At 40.2% G+C, this 19,020-nt stretch overlaps 1 protein-coding gene across 1 annotated transcript in view; it reads right to left on the reverse strand.

Annotated features, from left to right (window-relative positions):
* Positions 1–19,020, reverse strand: part of prickle3 (prickle homolog 3) — a 118,419-nt gene that overhangs the window by 7,378 nt on the left and 92,021 nt on the right. Inside the window, exon 3 of the mRNA XM_033968942.2 lies at positions 12,598–12,677. Within this exon, the coding sequence (XP_033824833.1) occupies positions 12,598–12,677 (80 nt within the window). The remainder of the gene's footprint in view (positions 1–12,597; positions 12,678–19,020) is intronic.

A 19,020-nucleotide genomic window follows, 5' to 3' on the forward strand; every position in this document is an offset into this window, starting at 1 on the left:
GCATTTTTATTTCATTTGAATAGATTTGTTTACTTTGTTTTCATCCCTGACAGTTTGTTCTGCTCACTGGCGCCTCACAGTGGTCACGTGATGCTGTTGCTGGGGTTAAACCGGGACGAGGGGCATTTTCACTCTCACACACCTGCGATACTGTCCTGAATAAGTCTGACTGTAGATGGCGCCGACACCTGTTTAAATCAGCTGATCGGACACGGCGCAGCAACGTCACGTGACCACTGTGAGGCGCTAGTGAGCAGAACAAACTGTCAGGGATGAAAACAGTGTGTCCCTCAGTCGTCCAGGTCCGATCCACAGCAAAAGAAAAATAAAATCTGCCGGTTGGACTCATTGGACTAATAAAAGAAGTATTTTTGAAAAGCTCCGCGGCTGTGACCAGTTTAGTCCAGATTTGGCTCAAGTTTTGGCTCATTTCACAACACGGGGAATGAGGTCAGTGACATAATCTGTCCGTGGCTCCGGCGGCGTCCTGAGGAGATGTGGATGCGTGCGGTAATCCCCCCCGTTTGTCCCAATCCCATCTGCAGCAGGTCCGAGGGGTCCGGAGAGAGCGACTGCCCCGGTGTCAGTGTGCCGGGTGGGAGGAGCCAAACCGACCCCGCTAAAGCTCACCTCCTGCCTGTGTGAAACGCCTGTGTGTCGTTACATAAGGAGCTGCCGGTCGAACGTGTGGCTTAAGTTCACAGGGCACAAAGCTGCTTTATTTCAGCACAAAAGTCCCTTCAACAAAAACAAAAACGACCAGGGTCCGCTGCGTTTTCTGTGGTAAATCTTATAAACCTCGTCACACGGAGGAGCCAAAAGAACATGGTCAAACCTTTACTTTTTCTAGAGAGTTAAAAGGCGTTGTTGTGTTACTATGATGGTCTGGAGTCTGATCTGAAGGTTGGTGGTTTGAATCCCAATTTCGACATAAACATCATGTAATGTAATGTAATGTATTTTATTGTATTTTATTTTTAATGTTTTTATTTAGATTTTTTTTATTTTATTTTTTATTTTTTTTATTCTATTCTATTTTATTTTTATTTTTACTTTTATTTTGTATTTAGTTTTTTTTTCATTTTATTTTATTTTGTTTTGGTTTGTTTTTTATTTTATTTTATTATTAATTTTTATTTTATTTAGTTTTGTTTGTTTTTTATTTTGTTTTATTATTTATTTTTATTTTATTTTTATTTTTATTTTATTATTTATTTTTATTTTGTTTTTTTATTTTATTTTATTTTATTATTTATTTTTATTTTATTTATGTGGGACAATGCTAATGAACACACATGATACAACATGAACATAAACACACAGGATTATTGCCAAACGCTAATTTCCCTCCGTTGTCCCAGGGGCCGGGGTCAAAGGGTCAAAGGGTCAAAAATAAAAATTGCACATTACACTTTCTGCACATTATTCTATCCATTGCACATTATTTCAGTCAGTTTGGCCACATATTCAAGACAATGACATTTTACACCCATCCCCTTCATTGGTCGAGCGGTCGTGCCCACTGACCCAGAGGTTGTCGGTGCGATTCCAGCTCCAACATATGATCCAGTGTCTGTTTGCACTCGTGTGTAAATCCGTGTGCGTGTGAGTGAACGTTTCCTCGATGCAAAGCTCACACGTCCTTCTCTCTATAAACTGTGGACATTTAGAATCGTCCTCGTCTCTTGGAGCAGCGTCTTGTCTCTAATTGGCTGTGGTTGCCGCAGGGCGCAGGTGGTTGGCAAACTCCCACTCGTGACTTCATGTTTAAGAAATGCTTTGATGACGGCTCCAGCGGAGGGTTAGCCCGCTGCTGTACCCGCTCTGACTTCTCCTCGATTACACGGGCGTGTGTCACTGTCCCTCCTCCGTGTGACGTAACCAGAGCGACCCCGGCCGCACGAGGACAAAGAAATCACCGTTAAGTTATTCAAATGTGAGAGTTTTTGAGCCATAGACTTAATTTGACAGATTCAAGTGTGAAATGATAAAGGAAGAGTGTGAGGAGGCCATAGACCACATGTGTCAAACTCAAGGCCCGTGGGCCAAATGCAGCCCGCCACATCATTTTATGTGGCCCACGACAAAGTAAATTAAAAGGTCTGACTGTTTTAAAATGTCAGTTTATCATTAGATACACAGTTAAACAGCCATTTTTTCATATTTATGCAAATCCATATGCAATATTTGTAACTTGAATAAGTAATAAATATAGAAAAGGTTAATTAACAAGATTCAAAAGTAGTTGCATTTATTTACATTAAATTTGGTTACATTTAGTGATATTTATCTTACAGTTAGTTACATCTGGCCCTTTGAGAGCGAACATGGCCCTTTGTAAAAATGAGTTTGACGCCCCTGCCATAGACTGAACATGTAAATGGACAGAGCTAACCTGCTAGCAATGCGCTACAAACAAGAAATGATCATGTGTGCGATTCCAGCTGCATCGTCAGACTCATCATTTTAGTCTTAAATGTTCGTATTAACCCTCTACATGATCCTAGGGTTTTTATTTCACTATTGTGTCTGTAAATCAAGATATGAACATTAATAACAGACAAATCAGGTCCTTCTTTCCCCGAGGTCGCTCCTGTTAGCGTTAGCAACAGGTTTGATTGGCAGCGTTGCTAAGCGCCCGCTCCCTGTTAAACCAGCGGTGCGGAAGGGAAGGGGCGTTACCTTCAACAGCCTCGCTCCTGATTGGCTCTTTGGTTGCTATGATACTCGAGGTCGGAGCTCCAAATATGGAACTCAGCGCTAAATTCGCCGCTAAACCTGCTCTGGCCTCGATGAGCTTCATTTGGAGCTGAACACTGCGGTGACGTCACGCTCACTCCGTCACGTCTTTATATTTAACACGAGCTAAACAGGACATCTTGGTGTTTTATTTTTTTGTTTGTTGTTGACTTTTAAGTGTTTTAAATGTGAAATAGAAACAAACTTGAATTGAAATGAACGTAAACTATCCAACCACCCAAAGAGTCAAACACAATAGCTTCAGGGAAACATTTTCAGACAGGGACTTAACGAACTTAGCTAAAAAAAACACACACTCGTTACATTTTGAGCTTCTGTAAGTGCTTCATAATCAGGGCATTACCATTTCTATAGATGCAAATTAAACAAAATCTCAAGGCTCAAGTGATGAGATTATATCCGACAAGAAGGAACAAAAGAGACGAGAGGCGACGTTCCTGAACAAGAAGAGACACGCACACAATGACACGAGTGCAGAGGGTGGCCATTTTGTTTAGTGATGTAACAACAACCTCAACAACAACAGCAAAGGTGACAAGATAAACGCACACATGAGGGTTTGTAATGACAACAACACAAAATACACAAATATCAGTACATCACGCTAACGTAACATTTATATTTACTCAGCGACATGAAGCACAGACAGAACTGAACACGTGTCTGGTTTGTTAACGTAAGATATTAACAGTTAATCAGATAAATAAAGAAGAAAAAACAACAAAAAGTTTACTCTGGATCTCACTCCAAATCAATAAATCCACTTATAATTTCACATATAAGTCACACCCCCGGACAAACTATGAAAAAAGTGACACTTACAGTCCAGAAAATACAGTAATTTATCACAAACTGGATTAAGACGTGTCATGTGAGTAACAACACAAGAGCTTTGTCTGAATAATAATTAAATGAAAATTATGAGACGTTCTGGAGCCATCAGCTCATAAACAGTCCTACTAAAACAGGGGTGTCCAAACCATGGTCCAGGGGCCAAATGCGGCCCACAGAGCATTTTTTATTGGCCCTCAAACCTTCAGCTGAACTGGCCCAATTGATCAAAATCAGAACTTTTTATGGCAAATTTGAGTAATTCAGCAATTTAACCTAAATAACATCACACTGCATCGTCAAACAGACCAAATGTTAATATTTCAAGGCGGAATTAGTCAAAACGATGTTAAATGCACCGTCTGAATTATCCACTGTAGTGACCCCTGACCTCTGTGTCGAGTATTTTTCAAGATATGGCCCTCGGTGAAAAGAGTTTGTCCTAAAACCAATAAAAGACCCAAACAGCAAATCGTCTGAATCAAAATCATAAAACCAACAGTCGCTGCAGCTCATCCCTGTGTCAGAATAAACTCTAGAATAAATATAAATATAAAAACACAACAAAGTCACGTCTGAAAATAAACAACACAATCACCACAGACTGAACTCTGCCTCTTTTGAGTAAAAATCAAATACCGTGAGCGACGGACCAGACGCTCCTCAGACTCCTGTCGCCTCCAAACGTCTCCTCGTGTTCACATCTGACGCTCTCGCCTCTTATAGCCCCGCCTCCTCCTCTCCACCGGGGGCGCACACACAGACGGAGACTCCGACGCACAGCGTGGCACACTCAGCACACTCATGAGTGACCACGCTGGGGCTGTCACGGCGACTGAATGTGTGACCATGACAACCACGATAAACGACAAAAATAATCATGACTTTCTTTGTTTTGTGTCATCGCCAACGTAAAAGTGACTCCTCTGAGCGTTTATCCGTGTGCGAATGTGAAGAACACACACCTGGAGTTGTGTTTGTTTCACTCACATGTTTGAGTCGCACTTTATTATTCGTCTGTCACATCTACGAAGATCAAAACGCGACGTTCCACCTTGTGATGTCATCAAGTGGGAGTTTTCAAGTGAACAGAGACTTTTAGCTTTAGATCAAGAGAGACGGAAACAAATGAGTCTAGAGAAGAAAGAGAGAAAAGAAAAAGTGATGAGAGAGAGGAGAAGAGAGGAATATAGGGAGAGAGAGAAAGACAGAGGACAGAAAGAGTGATGAGAGAGCGGGAGAGAGAATGAGAGAGGGATGAGAGAGAGAGAAAAAGAGAAAGGGAGAGGAAAGAAAGAATAATGAGAGAGTGAAAGGGAGAAAGAGAGAAAAAGAGAAAGGGAGAGGAACGAAAGAATAATGAGAGTGAAAGGGAGAAAGAGAGAAGAGAGAGGGGGAGACAAAGAGAGGAAAGAAAGAGTAATGAGAGAGAGGGGAAAGAGAGAGCAAAGAAAAAGTGATGAGAGAGAAAGAGAAAGGGAGAGGAGGGAAAGAATAATGAGAGAGTGAATGGGAGAAAGAGAGAAGAGAGAGGGGGAGAGAAAGAGGAAAGAAAGAGTAATGAGAGAGAGGGCAAAGAGAGAGCAAAGAAAGAGTGATGAGAGAGAAAGAGAAAGGGAGAGGAGGGAAAGGGAGAAAAGGAGAGCGGAAGAGGGAGGGTGGTGAGAGAGAAAAAAGATAGAGTAGGGGGAGAGAGGGAGTGAGAGAGAGAGAGAGAGAGGAGGGAAGGGAGAAAAAGAGAGGGAGGAAGAGAGAGGGAGAAAGAAAAAATAATGAGAGTGAAAAAGAGAGAGACAGAGATGGATGGAAGGGGACAGATAGAGGGAGAAAGAGGAAAGGAGGGGTAATGAGAGAAAGGGAGATAGTGATAGAAGAAGAGAAAGGGGGATAATTAAAAAAGAAAGAGAAGGAAGAAAGCAGCTAATAAAAGAGAGGAGAAAAAAGAGGCAGAGGACATAAAGGACAGAAAGAAAATCCAGGTCTGAAATGATCCAAATGATTCTATAAATGAAGGTGTGTGGAGTTTAAAAACACAGTGGAGCACTTCCTGTATCACCACACGATGACATCACAAGGTGGAACAGAGTGTTTTCAGTCTGAGGGTAGAGCTGTTTCTGTTCAGATGCCCTCCCCGCTCACGTGTGGCGCTCGGGGGCAGATGGACGGCGCTTCGATACAAAACATTAATCATGGAAACAGATTTGAGCCAAAGTGTTTGTCATGTTCTGCATCGACGTGACACAAATACTTGAATAGAAAATACAAAAATATATTAAGTTATTAAGTTATTTTACTTTTTCTTTAACTATATAATTATATATAAATATCAGTTCATAAATCTAATGTCTTCTGTGTCTATAAAATGTAGAAAATAGTAAAAATAAATAAAAAATAATAAAATAAAATAAAAACACGAGACGGGACAAATGAACAAATGGAAGTGAAAGATGTAGAAATTGTTTGTTTTTTTTGTTTGTTTTTTTCTGCGAGTTTTATTTAAGGGGCTCAGAAACCTCTCAGCTCAAACATCAGCGCTGTGGCTCCACTGTTTCCTTTGTCTCTTACGTTTTTTGGATGATGAACGAGTTATTTGAGGTGAAGACGTGATGTTTTTTGGATAGCTCTTTGTTCTGGACACTCTGTGGAGAAGAGGAGCTTAAACACAACAAAAACACGTCTGTGAAAAACATCCAACATAATCAGTCTGTCGCCGAGTCGTGTTTAACTCAAAGACGTAAACATGTGCGGTTCAGCTTTTCCATATTGTTTATTAGACAATATCGACACTTTGCCTTTAACTATCTGCCGATCCCTTTAACCGATACCAATGTGGGGACAGAAAATAGCACGTATGTCCTTAAAAACGCTTATTTTTAACGCAATTTTATTTCTTTAGCACATTTAAAATACAACTGAAGCTGCTCAAACAACAACAAACAAAAACAGATATAAAATACGAGACATAAAACAACAAATCCTCACTGAATCAAAAGTTGTTGTTTTTTTTCAACTGAATATGAAGCTTAAACAAAACATTTAATTTATGTCCTAATGGAAGATAAGGCTGCGATTTAATATGTTTTCTTCTTCACACTCCTTTTCGAGCTTAAATGGGAACAAGTTTGTGAAATGTGATCCCTGATAAATGTGCTTGAAATAAATAAATGAATAAATAAATAAATAAATAAATAGTACAAACATTATGAGACTTTCCACAGATCTGCAGCGTTTTTCACTTTGGCCCATTTCAAACCAAATCAGAAAGAGCCAGATGTTTTTTTTAACAAGTAACGAGACAAAGTGATTAACAAATTGATTTAAAAGAAATAAGTCGAGGGTTTAACGTGTTGTATTTATGTGGCTGTGTGGTTTGGAGCAGATTATATGTCATTTGTAATATTTACTCTACAACATCTTTTTTTTTTTTAATTATATGCATGGGATTTACTCAGACGAATAGTAAAAATATACATAAAACATTATTATTTCAATAGAGTCAATACTTATGCTACAAACACGGCCAATCACAAACTTAATAAATAAATAAAGTACATCCAAAAAATGCACAAAGAGCCGCACTGGAGGCTTTAAAGAGCCGTACGGGGCTGTTTGGGGCCAAAATCAGCCTGTAAATCGTATTAAAACATCCAATTAAACGTCAAACCAGGATATCGACTGAACCGATATCATCAAAAGCCGATCCAGTAAATCTTCCAGTATCGACACTGATATCCGATACAATATTACGCACAAAAATACAATATTATCGGATTTCACTACCTGCAATTCAGGGCCAGTCCAGAGGGGGCGCTCTCACCTGCATACACAGTACACCACATCTAAACTGAACAAGACCAGGACTGAAACAGAACTAGAACAGGACCAAAACTGGACCAAACGAGGACTAAATGTGCTGTTTGAGGCTTTAACATACGGCCAGAGCATAAAGACCAGGATTAACCAACTGCTGCTGTAATAATCAATATGTCCAGTGGAGCGCGGCGTTAGATCTCTCCCCAAAGGCAGATGGCGCTGTCCCCTCTCACTAATGACTAACACGGGGGTCAGACCTAACTCAATTCGGCCCCTGCTGGCAGCGGACGCCCCATCTGCCCCTCGCCGCCATATCAGATCTGCTTGAAGAAGAGTCAAATCAAGATGGATGACTTCCTGTTTTAGGCTCTGGACCGTGACAAAGGCGTTGGGCTAAACGAGTTACAGAAGAAGAAGATGGAATTTTAACACAAGACTCCAGGGTTTTCAAAATGGCCGCTCATAAATCACCATCACTTTGTCGATATTCAAAAGCAAAACATTTGAACGTGTTTCCAAACTGTGTATAAACGGTAGACTTTATGTAAATGGACATAGCTAACCTGCTAGCTGCCGCATTCCAAACAGGAAGTGATCATGAGCGCACGTCCGACTTTTAACTTTTGACTATTAACCCTCTACATGATCCTGCTCTACCAACTGAGCCGCTCACACAATTATTTATTCATTCATTTATTGCAGCTCTTCTTTTTAAAATAGTCTTCGGGTTTTCATGTCAGTGGCATAAATTAGTTTTGATATTATCGTTCATCGTCTGTTTTAACCTCAGCGATATATCGAACTTTAACATTTCACATTAAAATTTTACTCTTATCATGAAAAACTCAAGTGGAAAAAAAAACACGCGAGCAGCTTTTTAAAAAGGTCTCCTCATGTTTTTAGGGCGTGTGATTCAAAACAAGAAGCAAAGCACAAAGAGGAAGTGACAGGTTACCATGACGACATCAAAAATAATCTAAAAACCTGGATTATAATCTCACAAACTGACCCCAAACGTCACACCTGTCACTGAAAACACTCCAAACATCTGCTGTGAGGATCTGAGCAAATCAAACCGACAAACACGGGGTTTATGGACCACGGAAAATCAGGGCGGTTTCCGTAGTAACTAACAATTTAAAACTATATGTTCTTTTGAATGGTGAAAAGTCCCGAAAATGTCGTATGTAACACAAAGATGGAACCTGTGAACACGAAGGAACAATCCAGCGTTTTCAGTTTCGATACCAATTTTGATACTGTCGCTTTAAGGATCTGCCGATATCGACCGATACCAGAGTAAAGACTGAAAACAGCATTTATTTACTTTAAAACTAAAATAAAACACGACAAAACTGATCCAAATGTGTTATGTAACTGTTAATTACGTCAGTTTAAATGTTCAACCAGGATATCGACTGAACCGATATTTGGAAACCAACATCCGATACCAGCGTCATCAAACAGACCTGGAGTTGTGTTTTGTTTCATTCTCACATGTTTAACACACAAACCTGCAGATTTAGACTGAGTTCTTCTTCTCTCAAACTGAAAACACTCTGTTCCACCTTGTGATGTCATCATGTGGTGATACAGGAAGTGCTCCACTGTGTTTTTAAACTCCACACACCTTCATTTATAGAATCATTTGGATCATTTCAGTCCTGGATTTTGTTTCTGTTCTTTCTGTCCTCTCCCTGTTTTTCTCCTCTCTTTTATTAGCTACTTTCTTCCTTCTCTTTCTTTTTAATTATCCCACTTTCTCTTCTTCTATCACTCTCTCCCTTTCTCTCATTATCCCTCCTTTCCTCTGTCTCCCTCTCTCTGTCCCCTTCCATCTCTTTCTCTCTCCCTCTCTCTCCCTCATTACTCTTTCTCTCTCTCTCTCTCCCTTTCTTCCTCTCTCTCTCATTACTCTCCATCTCTTCCTCCCTTTCTTTCTCTCTCCCTCTTTCTCTTTCATTACTCTTTCTTTCCTCTCTTTACCGCTCCCCTCCTTCTTTTTTCCTTTCTCCCTATCTCTCTCTCATCCTCCCTTTCTCTCTCTCTCTTTCTCCCTTTCTTTCTCTCTCTCTCTCCACTCTTTCTTTCCTCTCCCTTTCTCTCTCTCCCTCTTTCTCTCTTTCCACTCTTTCTTTCCTCTCTCTTTCTCTCTCTCTCCCTCTCTCTGTCTCCCTTTCTCCCTTTCTCTCTCTCTCTTTCTTTCCTCTCTCTTTCTCTTTATCTCTCTCTTTCTCTCTCTCTCCCTCTCTCTCTGTCTCCCTTTCTTCCTTTCTCTCTCATCTCTTTCTTTTCTTTCTTCTCTTGAATCATTTGTTCCAGTCTCTACTGAAGGTAAAAATTGCTGTTCACTTTAAAACTCCCACTTGATGACATCACAAGGTGGAACGTCACATTTTGAGGTTTGTAGATGTTACAGACTAATAATAAAGTGCGACTCAAACATGTGAATGAAACAAAACACAACTCCAGGTCTGTTTTTTGCCGCGTTAACGTGACGATAACGGGGCTAAACGCTCACAGGAGTCATGTTTGTGTGATATCTGACCTTTGACCCTCAGGACTGATTCGTTCTGTTCTTTTGTCACTTCCTGTCCCGTCGTGTCGTCGTAGGCGTGACACAGATGAACCTAAACTGAGCCTGTCCCGCCGTGTGGCCCTGGAGCGACGCACACATGTTTTAAATTACACTTCACTTCCAGCTTTTGTCTTGACCTGAAAAGACGGAGCACAAAGCCAACGCCAAAGATACGATTACAGCGGCGTCCATCTTGAACCGCCCTGCGAGCTCCGAGCTGCACACGACCTCTGTGTGCGTTCAGGAGTGCGTGGTCGTTATGTAGAAACACACTCTGTATTTTTATGGGGAAATGTATTTTGGGATTTTCGACACGTTCGGAAAAATGATGAAAACAGCTCAGTGGAAACAGGGAGTGGTCCAAAGTGTCGCAGCAGGAGAGCGAAGAGCGGAGAGCGAAGCCGAGAGCGACAAACAACGACAAACGACGACAAACGACGACAAACGACGACAAACGACCCGCTCAGTCTGACGTGAAACAGAGAGAGAAAACCAACAAAGGAAAAACAATATTAAATTTAAATATAGTGTGAACAGACAGGCTTAAAATGTAAAATCTGAAAATATAAAACTAAAAAAGAGCTGGTTTTACTCCTGAGGTCACTTTAAATCAGCTCTTCTGTGCTTGTGTCTCTATGGTTCTCATCTCTGTGGATCATTCTGTTTTAATTTGCACATTTTTAAATCACAATATTCATCTAAAGTAACGTCATAAAAGAAACAAATCCGCTGACGTCCGTGTTAGAAAACTGTGGTGTCCAGTGGGAGCTGAAAAGTTACAGAGTGCGGCTTTAAATGCTCCTCCAGAGACTGTGGTGGAGGAGTCTGAGTCTGAAGCGTCTGGACAGAAGCAGAGAGTCCGGGTCCTGGACAGAGGCTGGACACTGCAATTTTCCCCCTTCAAGACTCAAAGCATCAAGGAACCACACACACACACACACACATATACACACACACACACCTTCACACACACACCCCTTCACACACACACCCCCACACACACACCCCTTCACACACACACACACACCCCCCCTCACACCTTCACACACACAAACACCCCCACACACACCCACACTCACACATTCACACACACTCACACATTCACACACACCCACATTCACACACACACACACACATTCACACACCGTTGCACACAGACACTGGGACGAGGGCGGTTAAATATTTTGCCCAAGGACACAACGACACCTCAACTGTGGGAGCTGGAATCGCACCGTCAACCTTCAGATCAGTGCACACACGCTCTACCAACTGAGCCACTGTCCCATAATAAATTAAAATATATATTTCTAACCGTTCGACTTTTAGTTTTTTAATGATCCTTTGAGATTCAGTTTCATCACCAGAGACTAGAGCAGGGGTCACCTTTTTTAACCTGAGAGCTTTTTATGGACTGAGTCGTACGAGGGCGACCGGTTTGAGACGCTCCTCTGAAATAACACATTTTCTCAGTTTGCCTTTAGTTCTACATTAATAAAGATAAATGATAATCATCTATGTGACACTGATCACATTAATGATTTCTCAAAATAATTATCAACAATGAGCAACGAGGGAAACAGATCAGTATTCAGCTCTTTAACTTTACTGATCTTAGTAACTGTTAAATTTCCAGATGACACATCACTACATCTCAAAAGTGTCCCATTTTCACTATGACAAACCTTTTTAACAAAACATAAATAATACACATTGCACCGTGTTTCATAAAGTTATCAATTATGTAATGTTAAAGGAAAATAAGCTACATATTTTTAAATAAATCTCTGTTGTGTTGTGTGACTTTTTCACTGGTGTCGTGAAAAAAGTCTGTTGTTTATCCAAAGCTGCGTTTAGCTCTGGGCTTGTTCTGCCCATAGTGTGCGTCCCCGTGGGGAGTGTGCGTCCCCGTGGGGAGTGTGCGTCCCCGTGGGGAGTGTGCGTCCCTGTGGGTAGTTAGTGTGGAGTTTTGTGAGACGTGGTGACGTGTCCCTCCACATTGTGTCTTTGCTGTCACCACAGTCGCTCCGCAGATACGCGCAGGTTTCTTTTAGTCTTAAATCGTTGTGAAAGTGATCTCTTTATTTTCGACCATGTCTTGGAGTCAAACTGCATTCAGCTCATCCTCACAGCGCAGAGCGGAGCACTGGTTTTGTCACACGCACAATACTGACCTTTGAAGTGAGTAGGTCAAAGTTCACCTTAACTTATCTAAACTTCACTTATAAAGAACATATGTTTAAAATATTGTCATTTTTAAATCTATATAAACGCAAGGGTAATAAAAAAAAAATAGCAACAGAATAAAATTAAAATTTTAAATGCAGCTCATTAGTGAGTTGTGCTATTTTTAGAACCGGTCTGCGGGCGACTCATGTGGCGCTTGGGGGCGACATGGCGCCCGCGGGCACAGGGTCGGTGACCCCTGGACTAGAACATGTCACAAAAATAATAAAAAATATCTAAATATTTATATCTGTGTGAGCCCAGAGTCAATACACAACATGGGCTGAACATTTCTTGTGACAGCTTCCTCCTTTTCCACGTTCAAAACATTATGTGTTTTAAATTGTTAATCGCCACGGTAACTGTCCTAAATGATCACCACAGTGTTTTACCTCCATCCGTGCACGCTGAACCCGGGGCACTGGTCTCCACAGCGAATACAGGGCTGACCTTTGTCTGGGTCCTCCTCCTCCTGCACAGAACGACAACAAAATACAACTTTAGTAACACACAAAACGACAACAAAATACAACTTTAGTAACACACAGAACGACAACAAAATACAACTTTAGTAACACACAGAACGACAACAAAATACAACTTTAGGAACACACAGAACGACAACAAAATACAACTTTAGTAACACACAGAACGACAACAAAATACAACTTTAGTAACACACGGAACAACAACAAAATACAACTTTAGGAACACACAGAACAAAACGAGAATTGTCAGGAACTCATTTAACACTAAATATACCTTTAGTAATGCACAGAGAACATAAATAACACACAGAACATAAATAACACACAGAACATATGGAATATACACAGAACACACAGCACATACAGTGTTAGACAGACAGACGCAGAGCGACATTGTCGTGTGTGACCAGAAGAACAATCCCTTTATCCACATCTGAGTCTGAGTTTCACTGGATTATTCTGACACTCAGAGTTTATTTAAATCCACTGTATTATCATCACATGATGTGACGCTGGAGTCACGGCTCTGAGTCACAGAGACTCAAACTCAAAACAGACTAAAGGTTAAAATGTTCTTTTCACAAACTGTAATTCTACATCTGTCACTTTAAACTGTCCTGTGTCCCACACTGTGCTCAGGGACTCACTGCTTTGACTGGAATGTTCCGCAGTACTGATGCACATCGATACCACTGTTGGGTCGATACCAGGTGCCAGTACTCGCACTCGTCATGGGCCGCCGATACCAAGAGCCGATACCAGTGTAACTGCGGTGCGGCTCGTCTCTGAGCCCAGGGACGAACGACACAAACTCAGCTCTGATATTTGAACAGAGAACATCAAGAACAAAAATAAACACTTTCCCTGCACTTTAAGATCACGTTTAATCACATGTGACTGTCACATGAGCTGTACAAACATTTAAGACGCTAAAGGTTTTTATATTTCACAGCAGATATCAGCACAGTGCTGTGTTTATGATAGTAGCATGCTAACGATGCTAACGATGCTAACTGACACTGGCTGTATTTGTTTATGCTGCAATGAAACTTTAAACTGACAAACACATTTAGACGAGCGAGTCCAGAGCTTTAAAAAGAGGAACAGCATCAACAGACAAAGTGTGACTGGTAAAAATAACAACACTCACTGTTATGCTAACAGTGGCTCGTTAGCATTTAGCTCGTTAGCAGTTAGCACGTTAGCAGTTAGCAAAGGGGAAGTGTAAATATTAAAGTGAGTTATATTGGAATTATATCAAACAACAGAGAATTATAAAACAGCATCAAATAAATATCCTGAGATGAAAAAGCTGTAGTATAAAAATCATATGAAATTAATGATATTTACCACTGAAATCCTGTGAAAATAATGTCTGGTATTACTTAAAAAGAAGGACTGTGCTCAGTTTGCAAAGTGTGGTGTATGTGTGTGTGTTTCAGTGTGAGTGTGTGTTTCAGTGTGAGTGTGTGTTTCAGTGTGTATGACTGTATATGAGTGTGTGTTTCAGTGTGAGTGTATATATGAATGTGTGCGATATGTGTGTGTGTGTATGAGTGTGTGTGATCTGTTTCTATATACGTGTGTATATGTGTGTGTGTTTCTATGTAAGTGTGTGTGTGTGTGTTTCAGTGTGTGTTTCTATATACGTGTGTATATGTGTGTGTGTTTCTATGTGTGTGTGTGTTTCTATGTGTGTGTGTGTTTCAGTGTGTGTTTCTATATACGTGTGTGTTTATGTGTGTGTTTCTATATACGTGTGTATATGTGTGTGTGTTTCTATACATGTGTGTATATGTGTGTGTGTTTCTATACATGTGTGTATATGTGTGTGTGTTTCTGTGTGTGTGTTTCTATATGTGGGGGTGTTTTTGTGTGTGTGTGTGATCTGTGTGTGTGTGTGTGTGTGTGTGTGTTCCACTTTTATAGCTGAGAGGAAGGAAGCAGACACAGGATGTGAGGTGTGCCTCTTCCTCCAGGGCGGCGCTCTCTCTCACTCTCTCCTCTTCACAAACCTCTTTATGTTTCAGACGTGACTGTGTCTGAAACGGCTCATCCTCAAATGATTCACAAACAGATGGTCTACGTTAAAGCTGCACTCTGTAACTTTTCTGATCCATCACCATCTTGCTCCATGGTGATGTTATTGCCCTGCAGTCTGGCATTGAACTTACGACTCAAGTACAGTCTTTTCATTTCTCTAAAGTACCCTGAAAAACATGCGTTCCTCCACAGACCTGACCTGTAACTCGGCCTGCTGGTTTCGTCCGCTCGTCTCCATGGAGTTCGATAAGTTTAATGCCATACTGTGGAACACTGACGAGCAGACGAAAGTATCGCCGAAGTAAATACAGACGATAAACGATAATATTGAAACTAATAGGCTCTGTGCGCAGTAGCATGCTAGCTAGCTCAAGTGTCAATGCTAACAGTCATTTCTATTAAAATTTATTAAAATAACGACTACGCAGTTATTTTATATGTAGAATACTTCAGTTTGTGGTGTTTTAATATTATTATGCCTCAAAATTATCATTAACATTAGCATTAGCATTAGCATTGAGGCACAAACACGTCTCTTTCCAAACACAGAAGTTTATTTTATGTTTAACCTGTGACAGTGACGTCCACCTGCAGCTCCCTGTCCACTGTCTGACTCTAACCCGCTAACCTCTGACCTCTGACCCCTAACCCACCTGCGGCTCCCTGTCCACTGCCTCAAAACTCGGAATCCTGACCACGAGTATCACAGCAACCAAAGAGCCAATCTGGAGCGGAGCGAGGCTATTAAAGGTAGGGTTAGCAGGTTTAGCAAGGAGAAGGTCAACGCTAACGCTAACAGGAGTGACCTCGGGGAAAGAAGGACCTGATTTGTCTGTTATTAATGTTCATATCTTGATTTACAGACACAATAGTGAAATAAAAACCCCAGGATCATGTAGAGGGTTAATACGAACATTTAAGACCAAAAATGACGAATCTGACAACAGCAGAGACAGAGAGAGGGGGCAGAACCATGCTAATACTCACTTCCTGTTTGGAATTTAGCAGCTAGCAGGTTAGCTCTGTCCATTTCTATATTACAGAAACAATAATAAATAATAGATTAAAAGAATGGATAAGGAAATGTTGTCTTTTTACTCATTAATGTTAATCAAATTTGTGTTATGAAATATAAATTTACCATTCAGAACAGAGTTTGTATCGAAAATGAGATGCTAATCAAAACTAAAACTAGTATCAAAACTAGATTCTCATTTGAGCAAACATCAATACTAAATACATTGAGTTTATTCCTTAGTATTGAAATAAAGTTTGAAATTTTAGCATCGTGAAAAAAATAATTACGCTTCTTTAGCAACGCTGTCAATCAAAACTGTTGCTAACGCTAACAGGAGCGACGTCGGGGAAAGAAGGACCTGATTTGTCTGTTATTAATGTTCAGATCTTGATTTACAGACACAATAGTGAAATAAAAACCCCAGGATCATGTAGAGGGTTAATATGAACATTTAAGACCAGAATGAGTCTGAAGCAGCAGAGACAGAGAGAGGGGACAGTAAAATAAATAAATAAATAAATTAATAATAATAATAATAATAATAATAATAATAACAAAAAAAAAGTTATAACAAAAATAACTAAAAAAACAAAAAACTCAAAATAACTAAAAAAACAAACAAACCTCAAAATAACAAAAAAAGAGGAAAATAAACTAAAAAAGAAAAAAAAATCAAAAGAAAAAAATCAAAGTAACTCAAAAAAATAAATAAATAAATAAAATAAAAATAAAAAGAATAAATAAAAATAAAATGAACCCCAGGATCACGTAGAGGGTTAATACGAACATTTAAGACCAAAATGACGAGTCTGAAGCAGCAGAGACAGAGAGAGGAGAGACAGGAAGTGCGCCCATGATCACTTCCTGTTTGGAACGCCGCAGCTAGCAGGTTAGCTATGTCCATTTGTATGTACAGTTTATGGTTTGTAATTACGTCTGGAGGTGTGGCTGTCGATGCAGTGGCTATAAAACAGACTCATTCATCTCAGGGGAATGTGGTCCGTCCATCGCCGCAGTGAGATCACGGTTTTATCACCTCGCTCTAACTTTATAAGAAGGTATAGCGTCAATCAAAATTAAATACGTAAATAAATAAATACAACGAATTACAGGTCGTATTTCCACTGACGGTCTGATACGTTTCATTTTAAATCACAATATTCATCTAAAACCACGCAATAAAAGAAACAAATCCGCTGACTTTCACGTTAGAAAACCGCGGCGTCCAATGGAGCTGACGTCGCCGTAAACCTCATCACAACAAAGCGCCGCGGAGCTGTCGGCGCCCCCTATGGACAGATGCACGTCGCACTAGAGCAGCACGTTTTTTAAAATTTGGACCACAATGACGACGCGACGCTGCAGAATCCAACGAGTATCGACGATTAAGAAAATAAAAGTGGAGAAGGAAGTGCGGACGTCACAGTGGGCGTGTCAGAGTGGGCGTGGCACAGGTGGAGGTTAAACGGGGGCAGATTAAACTCAAACATGAATCAGTCCAAATAAAACTTCAGAGGCTCAACGAGAAGAAACGACTGAAACATGGAGAAACATCTGAGCAGTTTGTAGAACACGTCTGATTTAAACATCGGCTACACATTTATTTTACCTCACAACTGTTCTGAACTCATCACAAATATTGAAAGTTAGAGTTGGGCGATATTTGGAGTCTCCCGATAACGATATTAAGACAAAAAGCAGCAGCTCTGTCATTTTACAGTTACTCAAATGACACAGTGTGGTAAATGAATAGAGTTAATATTACTTTTACTTTTATACTTTTCTGCCTTTTACAGCAACAACCCACTGTCCCACACACACACCCCCACACGCACGCACACACACACGCACCCCCCCCCACACACACACACACACCCCCACCCACACACACACACACACACACCCCCACCCACACACACACACACACACACACCCACACGCACACACACACACACACACCCCCACCCCCACACACCAGAAATAGGCCATTAATATAATTATTGTTATTATCATTGACTTATAAAGGACTAAGGACTGTTATTTCATCTCATTATCACATCAAAGAAATGTTTTATTAAAAATACAGTTTATATATCTGCAGTATATATGTGCACTATATATGTGCAGTATATATGTGTGCACTATATATGTGTAGTATATATGTGCAGTATATATGTGTGCAGTATATATGTGTAGTATATATGTGTAGTATATATGTGCAGTATATATGTGTGCAGTATATATGTGTGCAGTATATATGTGCAGTATATATGTGTAGTATATATGTGCAGTATATATGTGCAGTATATATGTGTAGTATATATGTGTAGTATATATGTGCAGTTTATATATGTGCAGTAAATATGTGGAGATTATATATGTGTAGTATATATGTGTAGTATATATGTGTGGTATATATATGTGCAGTATATATGTGTGCAGTATATATGTGTAGTATATATGTGCAGTATATATGTGTAGTATATATGTGCAGTTTATATATGTGCAGTATAGATATGTGCAGTTTATATGTGCGTTATATATGTTAAGTATATATAGTGTCAATGAAAAATACAATCTGAATGTTTTTTTGTCAATAATCTTGAGTAAAGTCTCAGTATTTTTCCTCACAATAATCATACTTCATACATGTGACCTGTGACCTGTGACCTGTGACCTGGACTAAACCCGTCGCAGTAGAACGCTCTGGTCGTGTTTCGCCGCGTCGTCAAAACAGCCTCAAAACAGAGTCAAAAGAGTCAAAACAGCCTCAGTATGTCTAATAAACACATGAGCCAAAGACACATAAAGTTTAATGAGCAAAGCAATAAAAGAGATTTATGTGAATCAGGAGAGGAGTGTGTGTGTATGTGTGTGTGTATCTGTGTGTACTTGAGAGGTATGTGTGTACCTATGTATACCTCTGTGTACCTGGGTGTATCTGTGTGTACTATTTTAAATAAGTTCAGATCATAAACGAGTTTAATCAGAAACAAAAAACAACTCTTTTACCCTGATTAAACCATGACAGGACTAAACCAGGACTAAACCAGGACTGAACCAGGACTAAACCAGGACTAAACCAGGACTAAAGCAGGACTGAACCAGGACTGAACCAGGACTAAACCAGGACTAAACCAGGACTAAACCAGGACTGAACCAGGACTAAACCAGGACTAAACCAGGACTGAACCAGGACTAAACCAGGACTAAACCAGGACTAAACCAGGACTAAACCAGGACTCATCTGGGACAAAGGATGGAAA

Source organism: Periophthalmus magnuspinnatus, chromosome 7 (assembly GCF_009829125.3).
Source record: "Periophthalmus magnuspinnatus isolate fPerMag1 chromosome 7, fPerMag1.2.pri, whole genome shotgun sequence".
NCBI lineage: Eukaryota > Metazoa > Chordata > Actinopteri > Gobiiformes > Gobiidae > Periophthalmus > Periophthalmus magnuspinnatus.